This window comes from Dromiciops gliroides, chromosome 1 (genome assembly GCF_019393635.1).
Source record: "Dromiciops gliroides isolate mDroGli1 chromosome 1, mDroGli1.pri, whole genome shotgun sequence".
NCBI classification, from domain to species: domain Eukaryota; kingdom Metazoa; phylum Chordata; class Mammalia; order Microbiotheria; family Microbiotheriidae; genus Dromiciops; species Dromiciops gliroides.
In genome coordinates, this window is record NC_057861.1 from 29,697,897 (window position 1) to 29,716,511 (window position 18,615).

Consider the following 18,615-nt stretch of genomic DNA (forward strand, 5'->3'; position numbering starts at 1 on the left):
TACCCTGATCAATACAATTATCTAGGACAATTCCAAAAGACTCATGATGAAAAATGCTATTCACCTCCGCAGAGAGAAGTGATGAACTCTTTGTGCAGACTGAAACATATGGTTTTTCACTTTATTTTCTTGCTTTGGGAAGGGAGGGGCAAATGACTAATATAGAAATGTGTTTTTCATGACTCTATAAGTATAATGGGTATCATATGGTCTGCTTCTCAATGGGGGGGAGGAGCTATTGGGAGGGAATGAATTTGAAACAACATTTAAAAAAAGAATATTTTTAAAAATAAGTAAAATATTAACAACAACAAAAAACTGCTGGGAAAACTGGAAAGCAATCTGTGTAAAACAAACTTAGGCTAACATCTATATCTATATGTATAACATCTATATCACACAAATTCACAATGTATATATGACCTAAATATTAAATACTATTACATTAAAAGGAAAGAAAATCATATACTTTTCACAGTTCTGGGTAAGGGAAGAATGCTTAACCATACAAGAGACTGAAACAATTACAAAAAGATAAAAGAGATAATTAATGATTTCATGAAACTGGAAGATTTTGTACAAACAAAATTAGCACTTCTGAGAAAGGGGGAAGTATTTAATTGGAGAAAAAAAAATCTTTGTATCAAATATCTCTGATAAGGGTGTAATATCCAAGATAGATCCCAGATACATAGAGAATTATCAAATATAAGGAACCAAAAGCTATTTCCTCAATGGAGAAGTGGTTAAAGGACATGAACAAATAATTCTCAAAATGCAGGCCATTCACAACCATGTGAGCTCCAAATCACTAATAAGAGAAATATAAATGAAAACAATCCTGGGATCTTATCTCTAACCCAACAAATTGTCAATGATGGCAAAAGAAATGACAACAGTCAATTCTGGAGGGGCTATGGAAAGAGAGGCACACAAATATATTTTTGGTGGATCTCTGAATTCATGTAACCATTTTGGAAGACAATTTGGAATTATGTAAATAAAGTAATTCAAACAGCCCTACCCTTTAACCCAGAGATTCCACCTCAAGGCATATACCCCAAAGAAATGATTGACGAAAAGGAAGTCTCCAAATACACCAAAATATTGATAGCAACACTTTTTGTGGGAGCAAAGAATCAGAAACAAAATAAATGCCCATCACTTGGGGAATGGCTAAACAAGTCCTTGTTTATGAATGTAATGGAATATTGATGTACTTTAAGAAATAATGAACATGTTAACTACAGAGAAGCATAAAAAGATTTATCTGAATTGATACAAAATGAAGTAGAATCAGGAAAACTATACAGAATGACTAAAATAATGGAAACAGAAAGAATGACAAAATGATGGAAACTTAATGTTGCAAAATAAACAGAAGGATAAATACTATTTATGACCCTTAAGAAGAGAAATAAGAAGACACCTCCTCCCCACCCTTATCCCCGCTCCTTTTGCAGAGATGGTTATCAATAGGTATGGTACATTGCATATCATGTCAGATTTTTTTTTTTGCTGTGTTGATCAGTTTTACTGATTTTTTTCTTCTTCCCCTTAAAAAGGGATTCTTTGTGGCAACAGACTGGGAATTGAGGGGACGCTCATCAATTGGGGAATGACTTAACAAGTTGTGGTATATGATTGTGATGGATTGCGACTGTGATATAAGAAGTGACGAACTGGTGGATTTTAGGAAAACGTGGAATGACTTGCATGAAATAAAGAGTGAAATGAACACAACCAAAAGAACATTGTGTACAGTAACAGCAATATCATTCCAAGAGTAATTGTGAACAACCAAGTTATTCTGAGTATTACAAATACTCAAATCAACTACAAAGTACCTATGAAGAAAGATGCTATCCACTTCCAGAGAAAGAAATGATAAATAGAAGTATGCACAGCATGGTTTTATATATATTTATATATTTGTGTTGTAAAGAATTCATTGTTATTTCAGGTTTTTATGCGCGCACTGGCCTGGGGCTCCGCAAACCACACGGTGCTCCACCCACTGGTTGTAGCCGTAGCCAGGGCTCTGGCACCTCACGTCATCACCACTCGCCAACGCCTACATGGGCCTGGCAAAATTATAATGATTGGAAGCCTAGTGAGGGCAGTCATGTGACTGTCAGAGCAGCCATCCCATTGGCTGGGACTGTGTGGGGTGTTTCTAGGTTTGGGGGAGGAGAATTGGGCATTCTAGGTGGAAGCTGGAAAGCCGAAGGCGTTCTGCTGCATATTTTCAGCTGATTCCTGGGCGGTGGTATTTTTTCAGGTATTATAATTTCCCTTTCCCCATTTTATTTCCTTTCCCTTGATCCTACTGATCCTGTTTGTGGTATTTTTTTTTTTTAAGTTCGTTCTTGTTAAAATAAATCTTGTTCTGTTTTGAGGGAGGCTGCCGGTCTCCTTCCTTGCCCCAATATTGTGGTGAGCCGCTTAGCCAGCATTTCCCAATTAAAAATTGGTCCCCACAGTGTCAAATGATGGCCTTCTCTAGTGTGGGGGGAGGGGAGGGAGGGAGACAGTTCAGAACTTAAAATGTAACAAAAGAAATATATTTTTAAAAGGATTCTTTATGGGGGCTAGGTGGCACAGTGGATAAAGCACTGGCCCTGGATTTAGGAGGACCTGAGTTCAAATCCAGCCTCAGACGTTTGATACTTACTAGCTGTGTGACCCTGGGCAAGTCACTTAACCCTCACTGCCCCACCAAAAAAAAAAAAAAAAGGATTCTTTATTATTCTAAGGAATGGCTTTCTGGGGGCAGGGTTCAGGAAAGATACAGGGGAAAAGGTAGATAATATAAAGATGGAAGATTATCAAAACAAATCTATTCTTTAAAATATGTTCTATAAGTTTTTATTAAGATTCTTTCCAAATCTGTTATGGTATATTTTACAAGGGGCAACTGGGTGGCACAGTGGATAGAGTGCTGGGCTGGGAGTCAGGAAGACTCATCTTCTTGAATTCAAATCTAGCCTCAAACACAGTAAGTGTGTGCCCTTGGGCAAGTCACTTAACCCTGTTTGTCTCAATTTCCTTATCTGTAAAATGAGCTGTAAAAGGAAGTGCTGTACTCAATATGCCAGCAAATCTGGAAAATTCAACAGTGGCCACTAAATTAGAAAAGATCAGCAGAGCCAAGATGGCAAGGAAAAGCAGTGAGCTCTAGAACTCACTACACGATCACTCCAAAAAGCATCCAAATAATGCCATAGGACAATTCCTGGAGCAGCAAAATCCACAAAAGAATGTGCTGAGATAATTTTCCAACCAAGGACTCCTTGGAAGATCAGAAGGAGAGAGCTGCTGTGCTGAGACAGGAGTGGAGCCCAATCCCACAGTCACCCTGACACAGATCCAGTTCCAGGAAGGTCTCACCAGAGGAAGAGACCCCCAGAGCCTCTGAATCAGCTGTAGTGCCAGTGTCGTTTGGAACTAAGGTCACAATCTGGTGAGAGGGCTGAGCCCTTGGCAGAGGGGAGATTACAGGGGTCTATGCTGGTGCTGAGGCAGAACTTGGGTTTTTCACCCCTTCTGGGAACCAGGAGGTAGGCTTGAGTAGCAGTGGCCCAGGTGGGGGAGGGGCAAAAGCTCATCAGAGCTGACAACCACAGCACACAAAGCTGGTTGATTAGCAAGTTGGTCTGGGGTCATGTACTGACCAGGGAACAGGCCAGGTGAGTGAAGAACCTGCCCCTCCTTAAATCATACCACCTGGGACCTCCTGAAGCTTGGGATTGTGCAGCCTGGAAATAGTGCCCCACTTTAAGGAGCTAAAAGGCAAGTAAAAGAAAGGCAAGAAGAGCAGACAAAGAAAGGTGAGGACCACAGAAAGTTTCTTTAGTGATAAAGAAGATTGAGAGGAAGGTGTCAATATCAGGGCCCCTATATCTAAAGCTTCCAAGAAAAAATATGAATTGGTCTCAGGCCATAGAAGCACTCAAAAAGGACTTTGAAGATAAAGTTAGAGAGGTAGAGGAAAAAACGGAGAGAGAAATGAGGGTGATGCAGGAAAGACATGAGAAAAAATTCAACAGCTTGAAAAGCCAAATGGAAAAGCTCTTTGATGAAAATAATTGCCTCAGAATTAGGATTGAACAAATGGAAGCCAGTGACTTAATGAGCAACCAAGACACAATATATAAAGCAAATCCAAATGAATAAAAAAAGAGGGCAATGTGAAATATCTTCTTGGAAAAACTGCTGACCTGGAAAATAGAGCCAGGAGAGATAATTTGAAAATTATTGGTCTATGGGACAGCTACGTGGTGCAGTGGATAAAGTACCGGCCCTGGATTCAGGAGTACCTGAGTTCAAATCCAGCCTCAGACATTTGACACTTACTAGCTGTGTGACCCTGGGCAAGTCAGTTAACCCTCATTGCCCCGCAAACCAAACCAAAAAAAAAAACAAAACCAAACAATGAAAATTATTGGTCTACCTGAAAACAATGATCAAGGAAAGAGCTTAGACATCATATTCCAAGAAACTATCAGGAAAAACTGCCCTGATATTCTAGAAACAGAAGGAAAAATAGAAATTGAAAGAATCCACCAATCACCTCCTGAAAGAGATCCAAAAAGGAAAACTCCCAGGAATATTATAGCCAAATTCCAGAGCTCTCAGGTCAAGGAGAAAATATTGCAAGCTGCCGAAAAGAAAGAATTGAAGTATTGTAGAGTCCCAGTCAGGATAGCACAAGATCTAGCAGCTTCTACATTAAAGGACCAGAGGGCATGGAATATGATATTTCAGAGGGCAAAAGAATTGGGATTACAACCAAGAATCACGTATCCAGCAAAACTGAGTGTAATCTTTCAGAGGAAAAATGGGACTTCAATGAAAAAGAGGACTTTCAGGTATTCATGATGAAAAGACCTGAACTGAATGGAAAATTTGACTTTCAAATACAAAACCCTAGAGAACCATAAAAAATTGAAGTTGGGGGATATACCTGGGGTCATACAGCGTGTGACTGTCTTGTGTTTGAGGCCGAGTTTTAGCTGGGGTCCCCCAGGGTCTGGGGTGGATGCTTTGTTCACTGTGTCACCTGGCTGCCCCATGATGACATCTTTAGGGTAAATTTGAGGGGTGAGAGGAATGCGCTGGGGGAGGGGGAAGGGCAGAGGTAGCATGGAGTGAAATCCCACATGAAAGAAACAGGAAAGGGTTTATAGAGTGGGGGAAGAGATGGAGGAGGAGCAGGGCAGTAAATGAACTTTACACTCATCAGAATAGGCTCAAAGACCTTAATCTCATCAGAGTTGGCTCAAGAATGGAATAACATACATACTCAATTGGGTGGAGTGATCTATCTAACCCTGCAGGAAAATAGCAGGGGAAGGGGATAAAGAGAGAAGGGCAAAAAGAAGGGAAGGCAGATTGGGGGAGTGGACAGATGGAAGAAAATCCCTTTTGAAGAGGGATGGGGGTAAAAGAAGATAGATAACAGAGTAAATATCATGGGGAAAGGAATAGGATGGAGGGAAATAGTTAACAATAGTAATCATGAAAAAGAGAAAAGGGGAAAAATTGTACAAAAAATATAGCAACTCTTTGTGGTGGCTAAGAATTGGGAATCAAGGGAATGTCCATCAATTGAGGAATGACTGAAGAAGCTGTGGTAGTATATGACTATAGTGGAAATGACAAATAGGATGATCCCAGAAAAACCTTGAAAGACTCATATGAATTGATGTATAGTGAAATGAGCAGAACTGGGAATACATTGTGCATAGTGACAGCAGTATTGTTTGATAAGCAATTGTGAATGACAACTACTCTCAGCAATGAGAGTACAACGATCCAAGACAATCCCAAGGGACTAAAGATTAAGCATACTATCCACTCCCATAAAAAAAAACTGATAAAAAGAACACTTGTGGATTGAAAATATATAACCTATACCAGATTGGTTGCTGTTTTGCGGAGGGGGGAGGAAAGGGAGGGAAGGAGAAAAATTAGAACTCTAAATCTTATGAAAATGAATGTTGAAAACTGCCGCTACATGTAGCTAGAAAAAATAAAATAAATGTTGGAAAAAAATCAGTTTACATTACAATCCTAAAGAAGGGCAGTGCTAAATAATGTGAAATTACCAAACGATTATACTCATTTCACATGCCAGCAAGGTTATATGTAAGATTCTGCAAGTGAGGCTTCAGCAATATGTGAACTGTGAATTACCAGAAGTATAGACTGGTTTTCAAAGAGACAGAAGAACTAGAGACCAAATTGCCAACATTCACTGGACTATGAAGAAAGCAAGGAAATTTAAGAAAAATATCTACTTCTGCTTCTTTGACTACACTAAAGCCTTTGACTGTGACAAAATGTGACAAGTCCTCAAAGAGACAGTAATACAAGATCATCTTATTTGTCTCTTGAGAAACCTGTTTACAGGCCAAGAAGTAGCAGTTAGAACAACTAATTGATTTGAGATTTGAGAAAAAGTAAGGCAAGGCTGCATATTGTCCCATTATTTATTTAACTTATATGCAGAGTATATCATGTGAAATGCCAGACTGGATGAATCAAAAGCTGGAATTAAGGTTGCCTGGAGAAAGGTCAACAATCTCAGATATGTAGATAGTACCACTCTAATGGCAGAAAGAAAAATTAAGAATCCTTTTGATGAGAGTATAAGAGTTGGCTTAAAGTTTAACATATAAAAACTAAGATCTTGGTCCCATCATTTCCTAGAAAATAGAGGGAGAAGAAATGGAAGCAGTGTCAGATTTTATATCCTTAAGCTCAAAGATCACCACATTCAGTGACTGTAGCCATGAAATTAAGATACTTGCTCCTTGGTAGAAAAGCTACAGCAAATCTAGACAACATACTGAAAAGCAGAGACATCACCTTGTTGATCCATATAGGTCCATAGAGTCTAAAGTACGCTTTTTCCAGTAACAATGTATGGTTGTTTGGGAGCCAAGATGGCGGAGGAGAGGCTGTGACTCCCACAAGCTCCAGATAAACCCGTCCATTCAAGCCCAAATAATGTAAAAAATCAAAACCCAGAACAGCTTAATGCACATAAGAACAGAGTGAGACTATTTCCCCGCAAAAGAGGGCAATTCTGATCACCTACTGATCAGGCTGAACAGCTCAGTGCGCAGTCTGGACCCAGCCAGGGACACCGCTTCCAGCGCATGTCAGAGTCTTCAGCACCAGCAGCTTCTGAGGCTCCAATCACAGACTGGTGAGGGGGTTCAGCGGTAGGCTGGGGTGAAGTGGAGGCAGTATCTACTGGAGTTGCGGCAAAGCGTCCTTGGTCTGAACCAGTGGGCTGAATCTAGTTGTGGTGGCCAAGTGGGGAAGGGGCAAAAGCACACCAAGCTTCCGACCATAGAAAATCAGAGTTCAATCAGACTTCTGTTTCCGGGTCAAAGAGAAAGCGGCTGTGATTACTCACAAGCCAGGCAGGCTGAGAAGAAGCCCAATCACCCCCTGGGCCATGCTGTAGCATGAACAGTGTGTCCTGGAAGCAGTGATACACTTTAAGAAGGAGTAAAAAGCCAAGAAACAGTAAGCCAGGATGAGTAGGCAGAGAAAGCAGAAGACCATCAAAAACTTCTTTGGGGGAAAGGTAGACCACAATACATCCTCAGGCATTTGTTATGAAAAGACCTGAACTGATTGGGGGACAGAGCAGTAAAAAGCAAAATACTTTCGTGGAAGGTAAAGATGTTCTGCATAACTGCACAAGTATGACATATTGAATTGCTTGATTTCATAGGGAGGGTTGAGGAGAGAGGGAGGCAGAAAATTTGGAACACAGAATTAGCTCAAAGACCTTAAACTCATCAGAGTTGGTTCATGGAGGGAATAACATTCACACCCAGTTGGGAGGAGTAATCTATTTAACCCTACAGGAAAGTATGAGGGGAAGAGGATAAGGAAGGAAGGGTGAAAAAAAAGGGAGTGCAGAGTAGGGGAGGGGACAGTCAGAAGTAAAACACTTTTGAGGAGGAATAGTTTAAAAGAAGATATAAAATAGAGTAAATATCATGGGAAGGGAATAGGATGGGGGGAAATAGTTATGATGATTGATTATAATGGCAAAACATATGGTACCTACTTTGCTGGGCTAATATGAAGAAAATTCTTTGTCAAGTTTAAGGTATTTAGGTTATGATGAACAAGATACTATCAGAAAAACCTGGAAAGACCTACATGAACTGAAGCAGAGTGAAATGTACTGTATACAAAATAACAGCAATAGTGGGGGATGATCTGCCGGGGAAGCATGTGGTTATTTTCAGCAAGGCAATGATCCAATATAACCCCAAAGGACTTATGAAAATGGCAACCCATCTACAGAGAAAGAAGTGATACTATCTGAAAATAGATGGAAATACATTTTTTTTCTTTCTTTCTTTCTTTCTTTTTTTTTTTTTTTGGTGAGGCAGTTGGGGTTGAGTGGCTTGCCCAGGGTCACACAGCTGGTGGGTGTTGAGTGTCTGAGGCGGGATTTGAGCTCAGGTGCTCCTGATTCCAGGACTGGTGCTCTGTCCACTGTACCACCTAGCTGTCCCTGGAAACACATTTAAAAACTTTTTTTTTCCTCTTTGACAATTCCTCAATCTGAAGTTTTGGAGGTTTTTTTGACTGTTTTCTCTCACAACCTAGCTAATATGGGAATGTTTTCCTTGACCACTCATGTATAACTTATTTTGAAATGCTTGAGTTCTAGTGGGTGGGGGGTGGGAATGGAGGAGGAAGAGAAGTTGGAACACAAATTTTTTTAAAATTGATGTTAAAATTTGTTTTTACATATATTTTGGAAAATAAAATTCTATTCAATATAACAATGTATGGTTGTGAGAGTTGGGCTATAAGGAAAGATGACTACCACAGAATTGACACTTTCAAATTGTGGTGCTGGAAAAGACTTTTGAGAGTCCCTTGAACAAACAGCAAAGAGATCAAATCAGTCAATACTTAAAGACATTAATTCAGATTATTCACTGGAATATCAAATAATGTGGCTGAAGCTTAAATATTTTGGCTACATGTTGAGAAAAAAAAGGGACTTACTGGAAAAGACCCTGATATTAAGAAAGATTGAAGGCAAAAAGAGAAGGGGATGGCAGAGAATGAGATGGATAGAGAGTGTTGTGGAAGCAATGATTATGAGGCTGGACAGATTTCAGGAGATAATGGAGGATAGAAGGATCTGGTCCATGGTGTTATGGTCCATGGGGTCAGGAAGAATCAGACACTGCTGAACAACTGAATTACAATCACATGTTTTAGACAATTGAAAGTGTGCATTAAGGCTAGTATTTTAGAGGTGTTAATTATTTGAAATATGTTCTTCCTACAGAAACTAATTTCAGGATGCTGGCAAGTCTCTTGCCATACTCAGCCATAGCCTTCTTGATCAACGTTATTCATTATTAGTACTGTTGTTAATTTGTTCTCAGTTTTATGGGGTTCATATAGAAACAGTCCGAGGACAAGCTGTTAACCAGCTATTATTCTTTTAAATCCAATGTTCTGTGAACTATTAAACAGGTCAATAAAATAACTGCTTTAGTAACTAAATACTGGGATGTAAGTTCATCTGCTGTAGACTCACTAAAAGCATCTTTGGGACTTTTCTAACAGTGGACAGGATGACAGGCATGACAGGTACTTTGTCCTGTTTCTACATGGTTTTAGTATCTCCTACTAGGTCTCTATATTTTGAAAGCTTTCCATTCCATACAGCTTAAACATTTTAAGACTTCTACAATCTCAAAGCATCTATTTAAAACACTATTCTAAAATTTTGATGGGTCAATATTATGTCTGGGAGGTTGTGGGCCACAATTCAGTCTGTAAGTATGCTCCAGTGCCAGCATAGTTTATGGGTAGAATTCTCAAGAAGATTTTAGGATTTGTATTTGTAGTGTGAGGATTTGTCTCCTGGTAGTTTATAAAGAATAATGAGCTTCTGCTGTATCATTCTAGCTGCCTGATTGTGTCTTTCATGGATCTGGTAAATGCCCCATTTTGGCAGCATGCAGTGATATGTTGTTCAGTAGCCACTGTTTCTTTGCCTAATGTGCACTGATTGTTACTGTTGGTATAGAGATGCTGGCAAATGGGTCCCTTTTGTCCTGTGTTTATTCTCCTAGCTGCATCTGCAAATGCTCTTGGGATGTGCTGGCTTATTGAGTCTCATGACGAACTTCTCCCACACTCATTTTCTCTTCCACTGGTCTTCACTATTTGTAAGATGATGTTGCTCATAATCTTTCACACATCTTTTAAGCACCAGTGTTGTAAAATGTATAAAGTGGGGGCAGCTAGGTGGTGCAGTGGATAAAGCACTGGCCCTGGATTCAGGAGGACCTGAGTTCAAATCCAACCTCAGACACTTTACACTTACTAGCTGTGTGACTCTGGGCAAGTCACTTAATCCTCACTGCCCCACAAAAAAAAAAAAAAATTTTAAGCAGGCCCCTGTTGTTAGTCTTTGGTATGGGTGTGGCCAGCAAAGTTGCCACGCAGCGGCCAATCTGGTGATTAGCATCCCTGAATGTATCAAGGCTGTTGCTCAAACACAAGATACACAGTCTGTCACTGGGGTTTGTTTGAAGCTTCCCACAATGGTGAGATCTGCCAGACCTTATACTGAGCTGGAAGAGCCTTTGAGGTGCTGGGATCAGTTTGATGCCACCATTAGACAATAGAGTAACACTGGTGATGCTATATGACTATGGTCACTGAACATTTCAATCTCCACTGAATCAAAATGATAAAAATGTCTTCAATGTCCATACCCTTTGACCCAGAGATCTCACTGTGAACCATATATTCCAAGGAGGTAAAAAAATACAAAGGTCCCATATACACAAATATATTCATAGTAGTCCTTTTATGGAAGCAAAAAACTGGAAATAGGGGCCCATAAATTGAGGAAAGACTGGACAAATCTGGGCATTAAATGTGGTGAAGTATTTCTGTGCTATAGGAAACAAGAAACATGAAATCAGAGATGCACATGAAGACTTGCATGAGGGGGGCAGCTGAGTGGTGCAGTGGATAAAGCACTAGCCCCGGATTCAGGAGGACCTGAGTTCAAATCCAGCCTCAGACACTTGACACTTGCTAGCTGTGTGACCCTGGGCAAATCACTTAACCCTCATTGCCCCCCCCCCCAAAAAAAAAGACTTGCATGAACTGATGCAGCATGAAGTAGCCAGAACCAGGAAAACATTATGTGTAGTGACTAAAACATGGTAAATGGGAAGAACAGCAAGAAACAAAAAATAAAATAAAGCTGAATGCAGTTATATTATAATAACCAAGACTTGTCTTAAGGAAGAGCTGAAAAAATGTATTTCCTTTCCCTCCCCTCATTTCAGATGTAGCAGATTATGAGCATGAAATATTATAAATTCTGTAAGTGAATTGTTTAGTTTTGCTGAGCTGATTTTTTTCTCTTAAAAACCCCAAGCTTCTATGTTAAGGAAAAGGAAACCCTCATAACACATATATCTAGTCAAGGGAAACAAGTCCCCTCATCAACCATGTCTTAAAAATGTATCTTTCATTCTGCATTTTGAGTCCATCGCCTCTCTGGTAGGAGGTGGTGAGTGTGTTCCAGCCTTGGTCCTCTGGGATCATGTTTGTCCCTTCATTGATCACTGTTCTAAAGAATGTTAAGGGGGCAGCTAGGTGGCACAGTAGATAGAGCACCGGCCCTGGAGTCAGGAGTACCTGAGTTCAAATCTGGCCTCAGACACTTAACACTTACTAGCTGTGTGACCCTGGGCAAGTCACTTAACTCCAATTGCCTCACCCAAAAAAAAAAAGAATATTAAAGCTGCTTTTCTTTATAATGTCATTGTATAAATTATTCTCCTGGTTCTTCTCATTGCATTCTGCATCAGTTCAGACATATGTTGGTTTCTTTTGAAACTATTCATTTCAGCCTTTATGACACAATTATTCCATTGGATATATATATATACCACATGTTGTTTAGCCATTTCCCAATAGGTGAGTACCCCCCTACTTTCCAGGTTTTGCTACTCTGAAAATTGCTGCTATAAATATGTTTGTACATATTGGTTCTTTTCCTCTTTCTCTGCTTTCTGGTATATGCCTATGAGTGTTATCCCTGAGTCTAAGGGCATGCACAGTTTAGTAACTTGCTTTTCAGAATGGTTTTACCAATTCACTGCTCTATCAACAGTGCATTCATGCTCCAGTTTTTCCCATAGCCCCTCCAATATTTGTTGTTTTTGTCATGTGTCATCTTTGCCAAGTTGATAGCTGTGAGGTACTCACTTATTTAATCTTTGTTACAAGAGATAATATGCTGCATCAGGGAAGGGAAAAACATCTAGTACAATGTCTTGCACATAGCAAGTACTTATTAAATGTTTGTTTCATTCACCCATTGATTGAATGAGATCATAAATCTGCTGAAATGATTCTGACTAATAAAATCTTCTAACCTTATTTGCAACAATCCAGAACTTACTTAGATGCACTTTTGTTGGTGTGGGGAACTTCATGTAAACCTACAAAATGAAAGATGCTATACATTTTTATGATTAACAATGTAAGAATGCTTAATGTTTCACTTATTTATATTCTAACCTACATTTTTACTTAGTCCCTTATGCAATATTTAAAATGATAGTTTTCTGTTGTGTTAAAATTGTAGTGATCAATATATAAAGCCTGACTAATTTGGACTTCGCTATAATTGTAATATCTGACACTATTCAGGTGAAGTTAGGATGAAGTTTTCCTTCAAGGAAATTTTCAAGGGAAAATCAATTTACTTAAGAGAACCAATTATAGAACCTGCGTTGGAATGGACCTGTCTCTTCCAACTTGTCTATGGTTAAGAATCTCTTTCTATAACATTGCTAACAAGCGGTCAACCATTGGAAAGCCTTTAGTGAGACAAAACCCACTCACTACCACACAAGGCAACCTGAATCCATTTTCCTTTGCACAGTTCTCACCGTTAGGAAGTTCTTCCTTACACCAACTCTTATATCTGATGTTCTGCCACAATCCCTCTCCCTCCAACATGCCTTGTTCTTAGTTCTGACTCTAGAGTCAAGAAGAACAAATTTAATCCTTCTTTGACCCAGCAAATTAGAGGAGTGGCTAGGCAGTGCACTGGATAGAGCACTGTCCCTGAAGTTGGGAGGACCTGATTTCAAATTTCATCTCAGACACTTACTAGCTGTGTGACCCTGGGCAAGTCACTTAACCCCAATTGCCTCAAACATTTGGGGCAATCTCCAATCATCCTGATGTATTCCTTTCCACTGGACCTAGATGGCTCTTTTGGAGGAGAAAGTAAGGTTGGTGACTTTGCATAGCCCTCCCTCACTTAAATCCAATTCACTGCAAGTCATGGCATCACCCCAATGTCATGGTCTTCTTGCAGAATGAAGGACAAACAACAACAACAACCACTATTAGATCTGTATCAAAGAGGAAGGAGAGGTAAAAAAGAAAGGAAAAGGACCCACATGTACAAAAATTTTTATAGCAGTTCTTTTTTGAGGTGGCAAAGAATTGTAAATTGAAGGGATGTCCATCAACAGGGGAATGGCTGAACAAATTGGGGCATATGATTGTGATGAAATACTATTGTGGTATATAGCAAGTGATGAGGGGGATGGTTTCAGAAAAAACATGGCAAGACCTATATGAACTGATGCAAAGTGAAGTGAGAAGAACCGGGAGTTCAATGTGCATAGTACACTTGTAATGATCAACTGTGAAAGACTTGGCTACTCTGATGAGTACAGTGATCCAAGACAATTCCAAAGGACTTATGATGAAAAAAATCCTATCCATCTCCAGAGAGAGAACTGATGAACTCTCAGTGCAAACTGAATTATAATTTTCTCACTTTCCTTATTTTTTTGTTTTTTGTTTTTGTAGTATGGCTACTATGAAAAGATGTTTTTGCATGATTTCACAGGTATAACTGATATATTGTTTGCCTTCTCAGTGAGTGGGGGAGGGGTAGGAGTGAGGGAAAGAATTTGGACATCAGAATTTAAAAAGAAAAATGTCAAAAATAAATAATAAAAAATAATGGAACCCCCATCTCCTGGCTCATAATTCAGGGTCCCTCCACTCTCTTGCTGACTTCCTCTGAAATTCAAAACTGTGCCCCAGTACCAAATACCTTCATCCCCACCACTATCCTTGTCCTCCTTCATTAGAATATAAGCTCTTAGGGGGCAGCTAGGTGGCACAGTGGATAAAGCACTGGCCTTGGATTCAGGAGTACCTGAGTTCAAATCCTGCCTCAGACACTTGACACATATTAGCTGTGTGACCCTGGGCAAGTCACTTAACCCCCACTGCCCCCCAAAAAAACCCCAAAAACAAACAAAGAATATAAGCTCTTTAAGAGCAGAGATTATATTTTTGCTTATTTTTGTATTATATTTTTGCACTTAGCACAATGTCTGGAACATAAGTGCTTTAATAAATTCTTCTTTCTTCCTTGCCTTAGCCAGGGAATTTTTTTCTGAGTTTCTGAATGGAATTTTTATTGATACATGCTTCCAATAATTTCCCTTTACCTTATTATAGACTTGAGTCTTTGGCATCACCTCTCCCGTGATGCTAAGGTCGTTTTCTGTTGTTCCAGTGATGTGTGTGTCCAATCTTTTCACTGCAGGAATAGTAAAACTTTCTAATTCAGTGGCATTGATCTGTCTCTCATTGTACAAGGGTCTCTTGGATGCTGTTTTGACTGTGGTCGACTCCTCTATGTTTATCACATTGCATTCGATGTCTGACTTTGACTTTATCAGATCTGACCTGGAGTATTAAAAGGGATTAAATGAACCAGTTACTTTGGAATATGTCCTATGGGATTGATAGGGGGAAAAAAGTGGCAATTAATAGCATTAGGTTTAATGACTATATTCGTTCATTCCTAGTATGTTTTATACAAGAAATAATATTTAATCAATTATTGAATGTCAAAAACCAAGTAGAGTACTTTTTAAACTCTTCCAAACAGATTAGGTTTTTGAGTATATCAGACCAATTGCATATATTGTGATATATGGTAGTGTAACAGAGAGAAACATAATGGTTCTCTATTTCTGAGGAGAGCCCAACACAAGGAATTTGGGGACTACTTAGGAAGTTTTTATCTTGATGAATGAGGGAAAGATTGATCCAAGATAGAAATGAGGTTTGAATGGCTAGCAAATGCTAGTCAGACAAGCTGGTTAAATATTTGGTAAAAGAGAGAACAGAACCTGATACATTATATTTCTTGTATGATTATGGCTAGTGTCTCACTAGTCTTACTACAGCTTTTTTTTAACTTGGAAAAGATTTCCAATTTTATAATTTGTACCTCAATTATTCTCTATTGGATATCACTGATTATTTCAGAATAAGGCTGCAGTGGTGTGCTCAGTCCTACAGGAAGAAAATATCTTTACCTTTTCAGTGTTTGTGAAAGGCACACTGAACTTGGAGAAGATCTCCTACTTTGAATATCAGCTAATGTGGCCAAAACAAAAGTAGCTTCTAACACCATTTCATCAATGCTGAAAGCCACAGGTCTAGAAAGATAAAACCAGAGCATAATTGATACTTGAATCCTCACGAATAGCACAGAAACGAGGCATACAGTGAGAGATACTTAATTTTGGAATAGAAATGACCAAGCATAAATATCTTTTTCCATTCACAGGTAAGAATATACAATGTAAGATTTGCTTTCAAAATCCTATATAATATACTTTAGTTTTTGAAAAGACAATTAATTTGAGTTATAGGTACAGTTTCCTATCACTGTACCCATTTTATAAATTGTTTCACTTAAATACACTATAGAAAACTTGCAGATGTCTTTCATGGAATTAAAAAATTGTATTCTATCGTCTAGTTTAGTTCACTGTTGATGTTGTTATTTTGAGACTGGGTTAGCTGGAAGGGCAGTGGCTACTCACCAGCCTCATCCCAACACAGAACTGCTGAAGCTTTTAAACTTGCTCTGTTTTTCTGACTGAGGCTGCTTGGCTCCTCCTGAGCAAGCTTGGTGGTCCTCCATTTCCAAGGGCTCATTATGCTAGGGCCAGACTTAATTTGTACATCCTATCAGTTTTGGGTTTGTTTTGTTTTGTTTTGTTTTTTGGTGAGACAATTGGGGTTAAGTGACTTGCCCAGGGTCACACAGCTAGTAAGTGTCAAGTATCTGAGGCTGGATTTGAACTCAGGTCTTCCTGAATCCAGGACCATTGCTTTATCCACTGTGCCACCTAGCTGCCCCCCATCCTATCAGTTTTAACCCCACTTCAGCTCAGAAATCCCAAACTCAAACAAGCCACTGGCCTCAGCCTCCTCAGGAGTGTGCCACCACAATCAGCTGCTATGGCTTATTTTAAAATAAAAATATTTAAGTGCCTAGGAATGATATTACACAGAATTACCTTGTATAGGATAATCAGTGCTCTGCCAGCATGATGTGGTTTCTAGGTTAACTATTTTCATTGTGAGATTCTAGAAGTTTTGATCGTAATATCCATAAATTAATATATTATTTATTTAATATATTATGGTTAGATATAATAAATTATAATTTTATGATTTGTTAATAAATTAATATGTTGCTGCTCAGTAATATGATAAGGGACTTACTTTCCAGAAAGATCAAAATAAATAGATACAGGAGCAGATGTAGCTTCTGAAAATACCAGCAGTCCCTAAAAGAAAAAAGTTGGATTTCTATGAAATAGAAATAATCACTGGGGGCAGCTAGATGGCGCATTAGATAAAGCACAGGCCCTGGATTCAGGAGAACCTAAGTTCAAATGTGACCTTAGACACTTGACACTAGCTGTATGACCCTGGGCAAGTCACTTAACCCTCATTGCCCAGCCCCCCCCCAAAAAAAAAGGAAAAAAAATCATCGTAAACCTTAGCATGAAGGAAATATGAGTCTTTACCCTCAGTTCTTTGAGACAAAATGTTACTTCAGTGTCAACTCCAACTTGAAAGTAGTCAAATTCATCGGGATCAAGATGCATTTCAGTGTACATAGACTTGGCAAAATCTGTTCAAACATTAGAAAAAGCAAGGATGAAAGCAGTCTAATCCATGGTCTCTGCTTGTTCTAGTATTCTCATAAATACTGATTGACCTCTACTAAGTCTTACTTTGAGAAAATCTATGTGACTGGCATTGTCACTCCAATGTGAGTACTGTGGGAGTGGCAAGATTTGACAAACCCAATGCACTTGAAGGAATTCAGGAAGAAAGTGACTTATAAACAGGGCTTTGCAGAAGTGAATACTTTCCAGGCAATTATGAGTTTCTATTCAAAGGACGTAAAAATGAGTCCTTTTTTATCTATTCCCTAATTATTTGTTTCATTGTAAGGATGGGGCTTGATTGAGTAGAGTAATTGATGCTTGGGCCTGAGACATTTATCCTATGAAGGCATACCTTGATTGTTCACTAGGTGTGAACAAGCCCTGGACACCTCCCAGGATATCTGTTCATATTGGCTGGGAGACTTAGGCACAGCTAGGTGGCACTATGGATAGAGGGCTGGGCCTGGAAGACCTGGGTTCAAATCCAGCCTCAGACTCTTACATGCTGTATGACCCTGGCCAAGTCACTTAACCTCAGTATGCCTCAGTTTCCTCATCTGTAAAATGGGGATAATCATAGCACCTACTTCCCAGGGTTGTTGTAAGGATCAAATGAGAATATTTGTGCAGTACTTTAAAGTCCATGGCACATGGTAAATGCTGTATAAATGTTAGTAAGTACTGTTATTGTTATAAAATCAGGAGTTAGTTGACCAGGGCCCAAGAGATTGAAGTGCCTGGTGATGGAGAGGAGAGAGAGCCGCCCCTGAAAAGGAACTCCGTGGGGAGGAGGAAGAGAACGTGGCAGTCCTGGTCTTTGCTTCCTGTCCTTCCTCCCTGGCCAGAGTAGGACGGTGCAAGCTCTGCAGAGCTGGGAGGTTTTAGACTTCCCAGCTTCTCACCAGCACTCTAGCAGCATCTCTGGGACAGCTTCTGGCAGAGTCGGCCTGGGGAGCTAAAATGCCACAAGAAATACACCATCCCTAAGGAGAAAGGACTTCCAGGAAGTGGGATCTGCCCACTGTGCCACATGCTCAGCAAGCTTAGGCTCACTTTTCCCTGAACTCTGTACTGGTGGTAGAGGTGCAGACTTTGGAGAGGAATATTTGTACCAACTATACCAACTATATTACTTTAGTAAATACTCCTTTCTAAAAGTTAATTAAATCTCACTGACTAATACTTATGTGAGAAGCACACTAGTGGAGACTACAACATTAGAAAGACACTCTAGAATCCCAAAGGGCCAGAAGACCCATGCTTTGGGGACCTGAATTGTGAATGGAGAGAGCCAGGAGAGTAAATCCAGACCTTATCCATGTTTGTATTTCTGTATAATGAAAATTCATCAAATGAAAGATAATGGTATAATCAGTGACAATTTGCAACACATAAGACTAGCTAGTTTTAATTAGGAAGACAAAAGGCCTACCAGTAAACACGTAGAAAGAAGGACTGGATTTGGGGTCTCATCTCAGCCCTACCACTATGTAACCTTGGG

At 39.5% G+C, this 18,615-nt stretch overlaps 1 protein-coding gene across 1 annotated transcript in view; it reads right to left on the reverse strand.

Moving 5' to 3' along the window:
* Window positions 1-18,615, reverse strand: part of RAD9B (RAD9 checkpoint clamp component B) — a 57,114-nt gene that overhangs the window by 7,522 nt on the left and 30,977 nt on the right. Inside the window, exons 8-11 of the mRNA XM_043986312.1 lie at window positions 16,968-17,074; window positions 16,660-16,724; window positions 15,459-15,581; window positions 14,580-14,820 (exon numbers count right to left, since the gene is read on the reverse strand). Coding sequence (XP_043842247.1) covers window positions 14,580-14,820; window positions 15,459-15,581; window positions 16,660-16,724; window positions 16,968-17,074 — 536 coding nt within the window. The remainder of the gene's footprint in view (window positions 1-14,579; window positions 14,821-15,458; window positions 15,582-16,659; window positions 16,725-16,967; window positions 17,075-18,615) is intronic.